At 40.5% G+C, this 14,444-nt stretch overlaps 1 protein-coding gene across 2 annotated transcripts in view; it reads left to right on the forward strand.

Annotated features, from left to right (window-relative positions):
* Positions 1-12,643, forward strand: part of MLXIP (MLX interacting protein) — a 43,502-nt gene extending 30,859 nt beyond the window's left edge. The window contains exons 10-17 of one of the 2 annotated variants that reach the window (XM_026860069.1): positions 1,317-1,438; positions 2,151-2,337; positions 3,130-3,254; positions 5,176-5,274; positions 7,464-7,591; positions 8,637-8,760; positions 10,546-10,675; positions 11,372-12,643. In XM_026860069.1, coding sequence (XP_026715870.1) covers positions 1,317-1,438; positions 2,151-2,337; positions 3,130-3,254; positions 5,176-5,274; positions 7,464-7,591; positions 8,637-8,760; positions 10,546-10,675; positions 11,372-11,493 — 1,037 coding nt within the window. In that variant the 3' untranslated portion in view covers positions 11,494-12,643. The remainder of the gene's footprint in view (positions 1-1,316; positions 1,439-2,150; positions 2,338-3,129; positions 3,255-5,175; positions 5,275-7,463; positions 7,592-8,636; positions 8,761-10,545; positions 10,676-11,371) is intronic. The other variant, XM_026860070.1, reaches the window with a different exon arrangement.
* Positions 12,644-14,444: the final 1,801 nt, after the last annotated feature.

The following is a 14,444-nucleotide window of genomic DNA, read 5'->3' on the forward strand; positions in this document are numbered from 1 at the left end:
TCCCTCTTTGGGCCGACCCAGATTGAGCTGTTACTACTGTTGTAGCACTCAAATTTTTATTTTTATTTTTTTTAATGGAATCTAAGACTGCTGTGGAGAAACCTAGTATCCAAACTGTGAAGGTAGTAGCGTCCAAATGAGTGTGTGAGTGTCCAGGACTTAGTTGGGGTGCCCGTCAGTTCGCTGGAGCCACCCTCTGTGAAGGGACTTGGGTTCCGGCAGTGAAGTCTCAGGTGGTGTGAACGTGTCTCCCTGGGACTGAACTGAACGCCTGGACGGTGCAAATTATCTTTAAAAGTACAAAGGAGTGCTGAAGCCAATACAGGCTAGAATGAAACGGAGTAAGTTTGGTTTAGTTTTCTCAAAAAGCGTACAAAGCTGTGTCTTTGCATGATTCTTCCCTTAATAACAAGATAGGATGGTTAGTTGTGTTCTCTCCAGAGTCTGGGCAAGAACAGCGTTGGCTTTAATGCCTGTTAATGTTAATAACTGTACACTGACATTGGTTAAATTGAGATTTTAACAGATTTATGTTAGACTCAAATATTATAGTGGTGAAAAAACTTCAGAGTAAGGATCCTGATTACTGGCATGAGTGCAAGCCTCCTGTACAGATGTTTTTTTGAGATTTTTTTTGGTAGCTTTCTCTTTGGAGACAATTGCTGCTATTCACAGTTATCTCTAGCTGTCTAACACTGCAGAACTCCTGGATCTTTGGCCTATTTTCTGCAATTTTGGTGCTGATTCCCATGTTTTGTTGTCTTGTGCTTGTATGTCACGTGAAGCAGCTGTAAAACCACATACTGAAAGAAGCTAGTAGAGTGAAGTGAGGAAAAGAATTTTATTTTTATATATATATATACACACACACACAAGGATGCACAGAGTATTGAATGTGCATCCTTCAGTTGGTTTCTGTCATCATTGACCCTTTATGAGTCAGCAGAGCAAGCCTGAGATCCAAGAACTATGGATGTGAGGGGAGAGGTGATGATCCTTGTTCTATGAAACCCATCTCTGATAGAATGAGACACTTTGCACCTCCCTGATTTACTAGGTACCTCTGCAAATTCACCTTGAAACAGTGATGCTGGAAGCTTCAGAAATAACTGTTGTGTTAGAGTCCTTTGTACTGGATTAATGGGATTGAAATTATCAGAATACTGGTGGCACTTTGTATTGCAATGAAATAGTACCAAATAGGTGCCCATTAATCCGTTCCCCTGTTCAATGTCAAGTTATTTAATACAAAATAATCTCCTTTTTTTTTTTTTTTTTGGTCTCATTAACTATTCTAACTTAATTGTGTTCTTCAGCTGCCTTTCAGGGACAGTCCAGAGCTGTGATTGTAACTCCAGCACCTTTAAAAAGAGAGGGGATTTTGACGCCAGCCACGTCTCAGTCTAATGTTGCAATTGCACCAGCTGGAATTGACAGAGTAAGGAGAAGAAAAAAAAAAAAAATTTGTTTTCTAGGCCTGTTATCTGCAAGTAATTAGAGCCCTAATGTGCTCAGGAGGGTAACTAGTCCTCTAAATCTCACCTGTTACCCAGCATATGCATTTGTGCATTCAGCATTATGTTTGCTTATTTTTAATCTAACAATTTTATGGGCCTACAAGCACTCCCTGGTCTTCACAGACTCTCACACAACAGCAAGATTACAGAGAGGCTTGTATACACAGTACTATGAATGGGGATGGTTTGTGCTTTTTCTTAATTGTGCAGAAGCTAGAAGGAACCCAGGATGCTCACCTTTCCATTTACCTATTGGAATGCAGTGAGTATACGAGTGGGTTTCCCAATATGTTGTATGCAGGAAGATGGAAATAGTTTTTAGTACATTATGCTGTTGATGTGTTGTAATACTGCTTTAAGTTATGAAGGGATACTGGTCTCCTGCCAGAAGTCTGACTTCAGTGCCTGCCAATTCCTTATATATTAGCCCGTGTTTCGTGTTGTCAGATTGTTAATCATGTATTAATTTGCTGCTTTTAGTGAAAGGCAAGGTAACAAATCTCTCTCTCTCTCTCTCTCTCTCTCTCTTTTCCCCCCCCACCTTCTCTCATCCCTTCTCTCCCTCTGCCCCCATTCCCCCCTTCCTGCTCATTTTCTCTGTTTTTCTCTGTGCTGTTTCTATGCTGTTCCCAGGCTCCCAGGGTGACGGAGTTCCGTAGTAACATTCTGGTTGGTCCAGCACAGCGAGCACCAAGTAGTCAACAAACCCAGCCCACAGTCTCACATCTCTTCTCTCCTAGTGTAGTCCAGGATGTGTTGGTGAAAGGAGAGCAGATCCCTTCCCACAGTAGCAGTTCACAAGTTCCCTCACCTACACCTAGTAAGTTAGAAAGCTGTAAGCATTCTCTCTCCCCTACACATGTAAGTGTGTTTCCATCAGTTAGGCAGGGTGTAAATGGGCCTCGAGGGTCCCTGGATAAATTTTGAAGGAAAAGCTTTTTAGGCCCTTCTATCCTGCCGCTTCAGTTGCATCCAATTGTTTGCAAGTTTTGTCTTAAACTACTGTGCAGCGTTCCCACAAACTGCAATTTTGTGTTTCCTTTAAGTGTCTCCTTTCTAAAAGGGATGTACTGTCGTAGTCGCCAGGAAATTAAACCTGTTTGAAAAGCATCTGTGTAGAAAGTGCTGAATAGGTTTGTTGTTCGTAACTGTAATTTTGATTGGAGGATCTCGGACACAATCCTTGTTAACAGTAGGTAAGTTCAAAGACTACTTTTGCATGTGTGTTGATAGAGAGGTATCTGGGCCAGTTTGAGAGACATATGCTGGTTCTGCTGGTAAATGGCTTCTAAGTGTCACGGTCCTGTCCCAGGCCATTAGAGCCTCAAATGGAGGAGTCTGACAGGACTATGCATTCAACGTGTCTTTGCTGAACTGTGTGTGTGTGGTGGAAGTATTACATACCGCTATTGAGGATGTGTTAGCCTTGTGCCATGAAATACTAAGCTTTCCCAGCAATCTTGATACTTTCTAGCATGTGGTTGCTGCATCAATGGGTATAATTTGGTTGCTGACTGCATTTCAGTTCAATTCTGAATAGAAGCTTCTCAGCAGTTACATTTGCTACAGAAAGTTGTTTGTTAATGTGATTTGTCTTTCTTCCTTTATGAAGGCCGAGACTGTCAGAATTCAGGCCAAGCTTCCCCCTGCACCTCTGAGCAGAGCCCCAGTCCACAGTCTCCCCAGAACAGCAGCTCAGGAAAACCTGCCACTGACCCTAATATGGCTGCACTTAAGGTGTGTGTCCTTTCCTTTGAGGTGCTTTTCTTTGCCTTTGTAGCTACCTTTCTGCCCTGATGTCTGAGCATGGACTAGAGAGTAAGTTGTGCTTCAGGAACAGTGGAGTATTTGTGCCTCAGGCTTAGCTTCTGCTGCATCTGTTCAATTAAAAATGTCAGACTTCATTAATCTACTCTGCTTCTCAGGGATATGTCACCAGAGGGGTCAGGCTTAACTGTACTTCTGCAGGTCCTTATGACAGCAGTTCCTGCTGTGGCTCACAGGAGTGTTATGACTGGTCTCAGTTTACTTGGTCAAAGGTTTCAGGCTTAGTTTTCTAAACCATGGCTTTTTGCCATTGTTCTGTTGGGGCTCTTCAGTCTGCAGGGCTCTGGCCATCGCTGGAGGGCGAGTTCTTGACCTGCTGAGTTACTTACATGTCTCCAGTGATGCTGTGCTGCTCCACAGAGAGGCAGCTCCACAGACTCTACAAGTTACAGCTGTAAAACACTTCAAGAATTATTGGGGTAAGAACTTGGCAGTCTAGAGATAGCATCTGAAAGCTGGCTGTACCTCATATACAAGCTGACCTTGTCAGAACACTTTCTGTGATGGTATGAGAAACTTGTCCACAGAAAGCAAGCAATGCAGGGCAATCGGCTGTAACCCTCTCATTCATTCTCTTGTGAAAGAGAGTGTTACTTAACTATTTTGCAAGTGCCAAGCCCTTTTTGGCTTCTTTGTCTTTATATACCCTATGAGTCGATGTCAGCTTGATTACTCCCAGGGCAGAAAGGTAAGTTAAGCACTTGCAGCCTGTGATTTCACTCTGTTCTAGTTTTGTTGCAGAGGAGAATTGGAACTACCCCTTGCAGAGCATACTCATAAAAGTTTGCAGTTATTTGTTTGGCATAAATGCTCACAATCAGTGTTTGCAGCCTGTTCTTGCTGCTAGAGAGCAAGTTAACAAAGGAACAAATTATTAGGACTGGCCAGTGGTGGGAAAGTGGCCACTAGATGGAGGAGTGTTCTTAAAAGCAAAGACACTGCCATGAGCTAGGCTTTAGAGCCGTTTAAACTCACCTGCTTTGACAGGAATTGCTTTGGATGTGTACTGTTAGTAACTTTTTAAAGACAAGAATCAGTGATGTTTGCCAGTCTGTAGATGTATGTTCTTTTGCTCCTCTGCATCGTTAGACTAAACAATTCTGTATTGCTGGATAACATTGTTTTTTCAGTTTGAGGGCACTGGGAATCTCAGTTCTGCTCTTGAACCTGCATTTTCTGTGGTTTTGGGCAGCTGCTTCACTGCTTTATTACATTATTTCCCTCCATTATAAAATGGGGTGGTGGTGAGCTACTGCTGGAAAGCCTAGCTCTGCTGAGAATGCCTTTACAAAGTGCAAACTCCTTAATTTCTTACAAGGATTTGGGTGGGAGTGACTACTGTTTTTAATGCTACAAATGAAATTGTTAATTCCTGACAAAGCCTTTATCCTCAGGATAGGCCAGAGTTTTTATTTCTTTTTTATTTTTGTCAGGCTGCCTGTTTACATCAGTAGACATTATGTATGTATTAGATGTAAATGAATATGGACTGTTTTAAACTTAAAGGCTTCAACAGGATTTTAATTAATTACATGCCTCAAAAACTGGAATTTGATTTCAGACAAGGAAATTGTGTGACAGCCTTAAATAGGAATTTTTACTTGAGGAAGAAAACCTTACAAGGTTTGGACTTGAATTTAATACATTGGACACTTCTTTTTAATAACTTAAATAATTGTTTGCAAGTTTATAGTCTTGTGGTTTTGACCGGGAAGACTATAAATGCCACAGTTCAACAGAAATGGCACTGTGAATTTGAATAGTTGAAATAGTCATAGCAGTAAAACGGTATAGGAGAACAGCATAGACTGAGCTAATTTTATTTATGCAGAATCGAAGAATGAAGCATATTTCAGAACAAAAACGAAGGTCTAATATCAAGATTGGTTTCAGTGCTCTGAACAGCTTGGTTTCAGGCAACTCCAAGTCGGTAAGTAACTTGGCAGCACTGTTTAATATGGAATAGAAGAAAGAGCCATTCTAAAAAGACTTGTTAATAAAATTTAATCTCTTCACTGTTGACTAAGAATGCCAGTCAGACAGTGAAGATACTTGAACTGAGGGACTTGGAAAGGGAAGCGTGATAAATCCATGGCTTAGAGTCAAAAGTGTGTGTGGGAGTGCTTCATCTTTTAGACACTGTTCTTCTGATGCTGCTTCAAATGTTGAACAAGCCTTGTCTGATAAGGTGCTGCAGCTTTAAAGCCAACAGGGAAAGAAGAAAAACTGATCTTTGCAATTCTTTCTCTTGGGGCCCCAGTAGATTTTAGTCATCTTTGCAGCATAAGATGACTTTACATTAACTATTATGTCACCTTTCTTCTGACATACTGGCTTTTTATACCCATTCTGGATGGGTTCTGGTCCCCATAGCTGGGCTTAGAAAAAACTATGGTCCAGCCAGTATTGTAAGCTTATTCTGCCTGAACCATGAGCCAGACAGAAGCCAGGTACATGCTGTTGGTACAAGGCTGGGCCTGGCTTAGTATACCTTGACACTTGGCCTGAGCTAATATACCCACCTGTGAGCACAACTTATAGAATCATTCAGGTTGGAAAAGCTCCTTGGGATCATCGAGTCCAACCCTCAGCCCGACTCTACAAAGTTCTCCCCTTCCCCACATCCCCCAAACGACCCTTAAACACCCCCAGGGATGGGGACTCCCCCCCTGTCCCTGGGCAGCCTGTTCCACTCTCTGACCACTCTTCCTGTGAAATATTTTTTCCTAATGTCCAGTCTGACCCTCCCCTGTTGGAGTTTAAAGCTGTTCCCCGTTGTTCTGTCACTAATTACCTGTGAGAAGAGACCAGCACCAACCTCTTTGCACCATCCTTTCAGGTAGTTGTAGAGAGTGATGAGGTCTCCCTTCAGCCTTCTCAAACATGTTAGCTTAGACTTCATGCTGTGCTAACCGTAGCTGCACTGTGTTGGGTCACCTGAGAGCAGGGCAGAGCAACCTTGTGCACCTGCAAGTACTATTGAAACAGATCAGTGAGCCAAAGGAAGGGCAAAAACATTCAGTGAAATTTTTAGAAGTTTCTATACCGATGAGATCTCTACCTCCCAGGAGGAGTCAGGAGCCTGGCCAATTCAAATGATTTTGAAAATCCCTCTAGTATCACCCAGCTGCCTTTAAGAATTTGGCCCTGTTCCCACAGCCTCGCAAACACTCACAGGACTTCTTTTATCCCCGTCACCTGCCTTTTGTGCATAGATTTACAGAGAAAAAAAATTCCCAACTGACTTCTCATTGTTAAATGACTTTGTCCAAGTTAAAAACATATTCTGGCTACACTAGTTAACTTAGTTCACTAAATTGAAATCAAAATAATTGAGACACAGAATTGTCTGCACAACAAAATTCAAAGCGTCCTTTAAATACCAGTACCTTTTGAAACATGGAAAATACGAAAGTTGATTGGGCAGCATTTGTTTATTTTTATAGTGTTATACATTTAGGCCATAAATAGTCAGAATTTCACTTCATGGTATGAATAGCCTGTTTGAAAGGTAATCAGTTTTGAAAACTTTAGTGAAATGTCTGATTATTTTATTTCTCAAGGACAGATTTTTAATTTATTCCTCAAAGCCAAAGAACATTTTTTAAAAAGATCTGTGACAATTTTTCTGTCTCCTTTGCTCATAGCTAGACCATGTTACCTTCTGTTTAATAACTTCAGGTTTCCCAGACTAAATATATTGTCAACTTCAAACAATGCTTCTAACAGCATTATAAATCTATCAACAGATGTACATCCTTCTGTACTTAAGAATTGTAAATCTTTTTAAGAAGATAGATAATGAAATATATTATTAAAATATTTCTTTTAACGAAGTGGCAAAAATGTAATCTATGAAAAAAAAACAAAACAAAACAACCAACCAACCATTGCAACCACATTTCTCTGTACTAATGTGCAAACAAGAGTTGGAGAAATGAAGAGTTCAGTATTATCTTTAAGTGTTTCGCTCTGCCTAGCTGTGCTTTTGCACACAAGGAAGGAAACAAGAAAAGGTGCTCAAGTGATTTTCTGTATGTTAAAACAGGTTAGGGGCAAACTCTTCATCTGTCTAGCTTTGTTCCAGAAAGTGAGCTCTGTGTTTTGTGTTTGGTCTAGATCAGCCATGCAATCACACTCCGGAAAACAGTAGAATATATCGCTAAACTACAGCAGGAAAGAACACAGATGCAAGAGGAAACCAAACGCCTTCGGGAAGAAATCGAGGAGCTAAACGCTGCCATCATGTGAGATTTGGGGAGCTTTCTGTAACGAAGCAGAGCAGCTTGAATGTTGCCTTGGCTAACAGTAGGGAATGTTTGCCTCGGAGGTCATGCCAAACAACAGATGGGTATTGAATAGAAGTAGAGTTGCTACCAACTTCCAAACAAAAAGTGTAGTTGCTGTGGGATGGGCATTGGTAGCAAACCGTGTGGATTTTCAGCAAGCTCTGAGCATGAGTGCATAGCACTGGCAGCATCAGAAAGGATGCATCAGGTCAGTCAGAATAATTCTGAGAAACCAGTGATGTTGCTTTTATAATCTGTGCTCACTAGGTGATCAAAGACTCTTACTCCTCATGATGGCTTTGCTGCAGTTTTCTTTCCAAATGCAGTCAGTTTTCATAGGAAAACATGGTTGAGTACATAATACACAGGACTTGGGATCAAGGAGCTTGCCACTGGCTGAACATAAGTCACTTCACCTTCCTGGTGCCTCAGGTTCCTCTGTGGGTTTATGGTAGTTATGTCCTGTTGCAAAGCACGTTCAGAACCCGGGTGGTTTTTCTTCCACCTACAGAAGTGGTAGGTTTAGGCGTTATGTTAGACTTAAACAGCTCATGAAAATATTTTGATTTTTCTTCAAAAGTATGATGATGCCTATTTGGGTCTATTTTAAATTGATTCTTAAGAATCTCTGTAACATTTTCTTCTGTAACATTGCTCAGGAGTAACTCTAAATTTTTCTTTGACTCCTAATGTGCCTTTTTCTAATTGGATGCCAAACCCAACTTTGTTCTATGTTATACTTTGGTTTTATTTTTGTTGCTTGTAGCAAGTGTGTAGCAGCTTGAGAAATTGCTTTGCTGTGTGAATATAGACAAAATTCATGGGAAGACATTCTGTATTTCTGGCTGTAACAATTACATTTTTGGGGGGAGTCATGCACTGGGCAGCCACCTTGGTCAGGGATACTGGGGATACACACTTCTCTCTTGCTATTATTTAGTCTGGAAGGGAAGTGTGTCCTTTTTCTGGTGGAGATTCTGACCTCAGAACATCTTCTTTTCAGATCTTGTCAACAGCAGCTCCCTGCTACTGGGGTTCCCATAACATGGCAAGGATTTGACCACATGAGGAAGATGTTTGATGAATATGTGAGAAGCAGGACCCTGGAGAACTGGAAGTTTTGGATTGTATCCTTTGATATTAACCTGCTGACTTGAGGTTTGGTGCTAGTATGTTTAGAGCCAAAAACTCTGGATTCTGATACTGTGTCTTTAAGGCAAGTTATTTAAATAACCTATGTCTTCAGTTTTCATTTACACTTGTATGTGAACTGGTTCACCTTAAAGCATGGGAAGTAACTTGAAAGTAAAATGCAATATAAAGGCCAAGTTTTCTTGGTGGGTTATTACACTGCAAGAAATGTTTAATGGGCTGCTTCTTTAAGTGTAGCTCTCGGAGTCTTTTGGAAAAACTGAACAGAGAATAAGAAAGACTTTGGGGAAAAAAATTATTACAAACAGTTATTGAAGTTGTTGCAACGGTAGCTTTAAAAATTTGCATTTTTTTTTCTTTAGTTTTCTGTCTTGTTACAACACTGAATCAACTTAGTTTCTCTTCTTTGCTTCCCTCAGTTTCTCTTCTTTGCTTCCCTCAGTTTCTCTTGTTTGCTTCCCTCAGTTTCTTGTTGCTAGCAGCTGTGCTTATAAGCAAATGATAATGCAGGAGGTAGAAGGACCCAGACTGAATAAAACGAAGTTAGCTGGATCTCTGCTGTGCTGTATAGACGTAATTAGTTTGGATCAAACTTTATTAGCTTGTATCAGTTCAGGGATATTAGTAATTAGCAATGAGCAGTAGTGTTAATCCTCCCTTTTCCCATTAGACTTCATATGTTTATATAGCTATTTATTTGCACTTTATATTTTGTATGTCTGTGTTCTGTGCTGGTTATTTCCCTCTAACTACCTGGATAATATGAGTATATATGTGTATGCTTCTGCATGCATGAAGTACAGCATTTTTAATACTTTGATACGTGAAAATGCTTTCTTTGGTGTTTCCTGGTTTATGTTGGCCCTAGAAAGCCACTCTTCCTCTTAGCATCCTTTTAGGAAACAATTCTTAGCAAGGTCACATGCAGTCTCTGATAACTTAGAGCTGGTGCAGCTGTGGAACCTCTGGATTCTACAGCACTATTAACTCAGGTGAATTACGAAAATAGAGCTCTTTTATATATAACAGTGAAAAAGGTTATTTAAAGACAATCCCACACATGTTTGCTGTTTGGATAGTGTGATTATTTTATGCTGCTTCAAGATACTAAATAGTTACAGAAGTTGGAAATGAGACACTTCTAGAAAGTGGCAGAGGTTGTCAGGGATGAAGATACACTTTTGGGTAGCTGGATTTTTTAGTATTTGGGGAAAGTCAAAGGCTTTTGTAGTTGGTGAAACAGGAGGTTGCTAGGCGAGGTAACGTTCCCAAAGTCCCCGTTACAAGTCAGGGTGTAACTGTGATGGAACAGTTGTTTTAACAGCTGGATTGAATCCTTAATGCACGCCGACGTATTTCAGAATGTCTTGCTGTAAAAGCTGACAAGGTTCAGGGGTGAATGCTAATAATAATAATAAAAAATCTCCTCCTCATGAAATGACTGTAAGCGAGTGAAGGGCACTTTCATGACCAATATGAAAATACCATAGTTTCTGTTGCATATAGGAGGGAAATGAGTAATCTGGTCCTGGGCTACTGGAGATAACCCAAGAATAGAATACTCTTAAATATTAGTATACTGGTAGAATAATACCCATGTTGTTCTTCCAGTCACTCTGTAGAAGTCTGTAAGTGCCTGAAAATCCCCTCAAGTATTCCAGGCAACTGTTAGACCTATCTTGATTGTCAGCCACAGTGAGAAAGATGGGGGTGCATGAACTCCTCCTCTGTTGTCTCCCTTAACATTTGATGATTTGCAGTTCAGCATTATTATTAAGCCATTGTTTGAGTCCTTCAATGGGATGGTTTCCACAACAAGCTTGAAGGATCTGAATCAAACTGCTGTGGCCTGGTTGGATCAGCACTGTTCTCTTCCTGTTCTGAGGCCAAGTAAGTGAAGTTCTATCCAGCAGTTATTTCAGATCATAGAAAGGGACACCATTTGTAATACCATTTCTTAAAAGTCAGAGGATGACAGAGAAAATACATGATGCTGAATTTAACTTCCAGTTCCTTTTTATTATCTCAGTGGAAAAATAAGAACCTCTTTTGACCGTGAAGACACTTGGTTGCATGCATAACACTGAACAGAAAAGAAACCCCGAATTGCTGAATATAGATACCGAAATTTAAACAGTCTCAAGCTGCATTTAAGTTTCGAATACTCCACTCTAGTTGGAGTAAGTTGTGTGATTTATCTCATTATGAAGGAGGACGTCTGAGAGTTGTGTTGAGCTTTGGAATGACCTTCTCTTTGGGCATGATTGCTTGAGCCTTTCCCCCTTGCGATTCAGCAGGTATTTACAGTTACATTTGCCAAGTGGTGCTCTCTTTGTAGAAGAAATAGGTGTCTTTTTAAAATCCTAGATCTCCAGTCCTTGTTCCCTGGGCACAGTTCTCACACATCTCTGTATACTGCTGTCGCTGTGTATGGAGGTGTGTTTTATGTTTTGTGGAAGTATTTCCAGAATTCTTATCATGTGTCATAACCTTGCAGTACTTGCACACTATCCTACATGGACCTGTTTGCACTCAGACTAACAGCTTTTCTTGATTTTTTTTTTTTTTTCTGACTTTTTTTCATAGTGGTGCTGAACACCCTCCGGCATCTAAGTATAACCACCTCGATTCTGTCAGATCCATCACAACTGCCAGAGCAAGCCGCCGCGGCAGTTATCAAGATGAACAAGACAGCTGGCGAAACCTAACAACCAAAGACAATGAGTTGTTGATACAAGGGGTGGAGAACCTGCCAGGCCAGCAGCCTGGCCAGTCTCCTTTCAGTTGGTGCACTTTAGAAAGAATTCTCTCCATCACCTGAGATGTTGTTCAGGGCATCTGGCTCTGCCTTCAGAATACGTGGAAGTACGACGCAACGTTGTCATAATGTTTTGATTCCTCTTCAGTGCTGTGCTGTACTCCGTTCAGTGAGAAAACACCAAGCTCAGGTAAATTTAGCAGGCTTGAGTCCTGCAGGCAGCAATATATCTCCATCAATGCAGCATGCATCTATATGCAACAAACATATTTCTACGAAACAGCTTCAAGTACTAAGTTCTCTGAAGTGTAAATCTTGTACACAAAGGAATGTTCTCTTCAAGGGGAAATATCCTTTTGATTTTGTGAAACAAAATGTGCTTTTTATTTTGTTCTCTGGTGTTCAGTTCCATACGTTTTACTTGAATAGTGAAAATTGTTAAACGGGATCGTATTAAAAACCAAAGGAGAAGAAAAAAAAAAATCCGTCAATGATGTCAACTTGTGGCAAAAATACTAGAATTAAAATCTCAGGCTGTGTTTTGTGTATTTTTATTTTAATGAGTGTATCATTTCATGTGATCAGTTTGAAGACATGCTTTATTTTCTAGCAAATAAAGCAGCTGATTTTTAGTATTTTTCCTGATATAGCCATTGCAGTTGAGTAGCGGACTGTGCAGTAGGTGCAAGAAAGCAGTTTTAGATTGCCTGGATTCTGCAATTAGGGTAGATACCTGAATTTCATGCCCATTTAATCTGTGAACTGTTTCCTTGCACTGCAGAGTTCAGCTGCCTTCCTCATAAAATGTGCACATATAAAACACATCCATAGATAAATGTAGTAGTGCTTCAGAGACAAGAATTGAGTTTGTAATGTTAAGAAATTGGCTTTTTTTGTTATCTCAGAAACTATAGCAAACCACATGAACTTGCAGACACTTCTTTTGCTTCTTTATCTTTTTTTGCTTGTTCTTTTTGCCTTCTATCTGAAAAACCTGAAGGATTTAGCTACACTTGCTGTGTATGGGAAGGCTGTGTTCAACATGAATTATAAAACATATAAGAATATGTTTAAAACATATGCAGAAAATACTGCATGACATTTCTGTCCATCCTGAGACAGCACTGGGATATTCATTCCTCCGGCTGATTGTTTGTAGTCTGGAACGATCCTGTGACCGTTGTAATTCCACTCATTACTTGATTCTGATTCTTAAGAGATTCTTAAGATTCTATGCAAGCTGTGGGTAATGTTCCCCTGGTACCTCTCCTGAGTAGTTTTCTTCCAGTTTAAAAGCAGGCTGCCCGGAGGTGACTGGTGGGCTGTCACAGTGCTAAAAAAGAGGAGCAGCTAAAACATTTGGGCATTGCACATGCTGAAGTGGGGTCAGTGGGTTCTCCTTCGGGGGATGTAGTTTTTCTCAGTTGTCCCCAGTCTTCTCCACTTGGTGGGCCAAAGTTTAAAAAGAAACAATAGGCTTGGGGGGGGTGGGACTAAGCACAGGGAGTGTTTTTCTTTCTTCTTTGTCCTGAGATTTTGCAGCTAATGGTTTTTTTATTGCAGAGTTCGTTTATGTGTGAGCAGGACTGTAGCAAGAAGAAAGCGTGAAAGGTTAACCCCAGGGCCCTCTCCCTGAGCAGAGGTAGTGTGAGCTGGGGAATTGGGAGGCTCTGAAGGGGACTGCCGGGGGGAAAAAGAACCTAAGGGGAGGTACCAACATGCCTTTCTGTAGCTGTGCAGACAAATAAGGAGATGCTCTTTTTTTTTTTTTTTTTAAACAATAGATCTGCCATTTGAAGTTTGTGGCACATCTGAAAACCTGTGACAGAACCAACAAAAATCCAGACCTCAGCTAAGGAATGGTTTGTTGGAATAGTGTATAAAGGTTGTCATAGGAATTGAATAGCGAGTAGATTTTTCAGGGGGGATCCGTATGTAGGTCTTTCGTACATAATGTCATCAATTAAGCAATATTCTTTAGGATGCATCTGGATGAAGCGTCGAGTGTAAATTCTGTTTTAAATCAGTGCTTTAAGTCCTCCCGTTTTTATCATTGATTGTCAACCTGATTCCAGTAAAGTCATTTAACACTGTGATTAGCTTGGGGAGCATCCCTCACGTTCGTTCTTTACTGGGCTATCTCATGGAGATCCATAGATAACTACATGCGTATTTGCATATTAAAAATATGTATCCGGTTTTCTAGAAAGAAATCAGTAGGCAAATTGTCCAAGAACAGACCCACTTGTGTTTTTGCTGTACTTTTCAGATGAACAGATTCTTTAATGCCTCCCATGCAGTGTGGTCTCCTGCTTGTCAGGCAGTGATTCTGTTTGATTTTTACCGTTATTAGTATCAATGACATTTAGAATTTTGTCTCTACAAGCATACTTCAAAGCCCTGGGAAGTCTTGACAACTTCCAAGCGTAAATCCTAACATCTCGGATCTCGCTAAATGGATTGGAAGCTGAAAGGGACCTCAAAGGGATAGGAAGGGGTAGTGTGACTGAACTGCTAAAAATTTTGTCCGTTAGCAGTTTTTATCTGGAAAAATCATCGTGCTCATTGCACCATGAGCTGGTTACAATTGGAGGGCAAGTGCTTATTTTAATAACTTGTGGAGAAACAAGCTCATGGCACTATTAAAAGACTTCAAATCTTAACATAGTAAAGAGAAAAAAATTAAAGATTGCTTACTTAGGCAAGAGTGTAGGAGGGAGGGAGGGAAGGAAAAGTGAAAAGATACTTCCCACGTAGTACAATTACCAGAAATGATGTGGCTGCTCTTTGAAGCAGTTATTCAGTGTATTTTTGTCACTCCATTATTGCAAATCAGAATTCTTTTCTTTATCAGTCAACCTTGTGAGCGGTGTGATTTCACTTCTTCATTTGGAAACACAG

The sequence above is a fragment of the Athene cunicularia genome (assembly GCF_003259725.1).
Source record: "Athene cunicularia isolate RWA chromosome 15 unlocalized genomic scaffold, athCun1 chr15_part1, whole genome shotgun sequence".
Taxonomy (NCBI): Eukaryota; Metazoa; Chordata; class Aves; order Strigiformes; family Strigidae; genus Athene; species Athene cunicularia.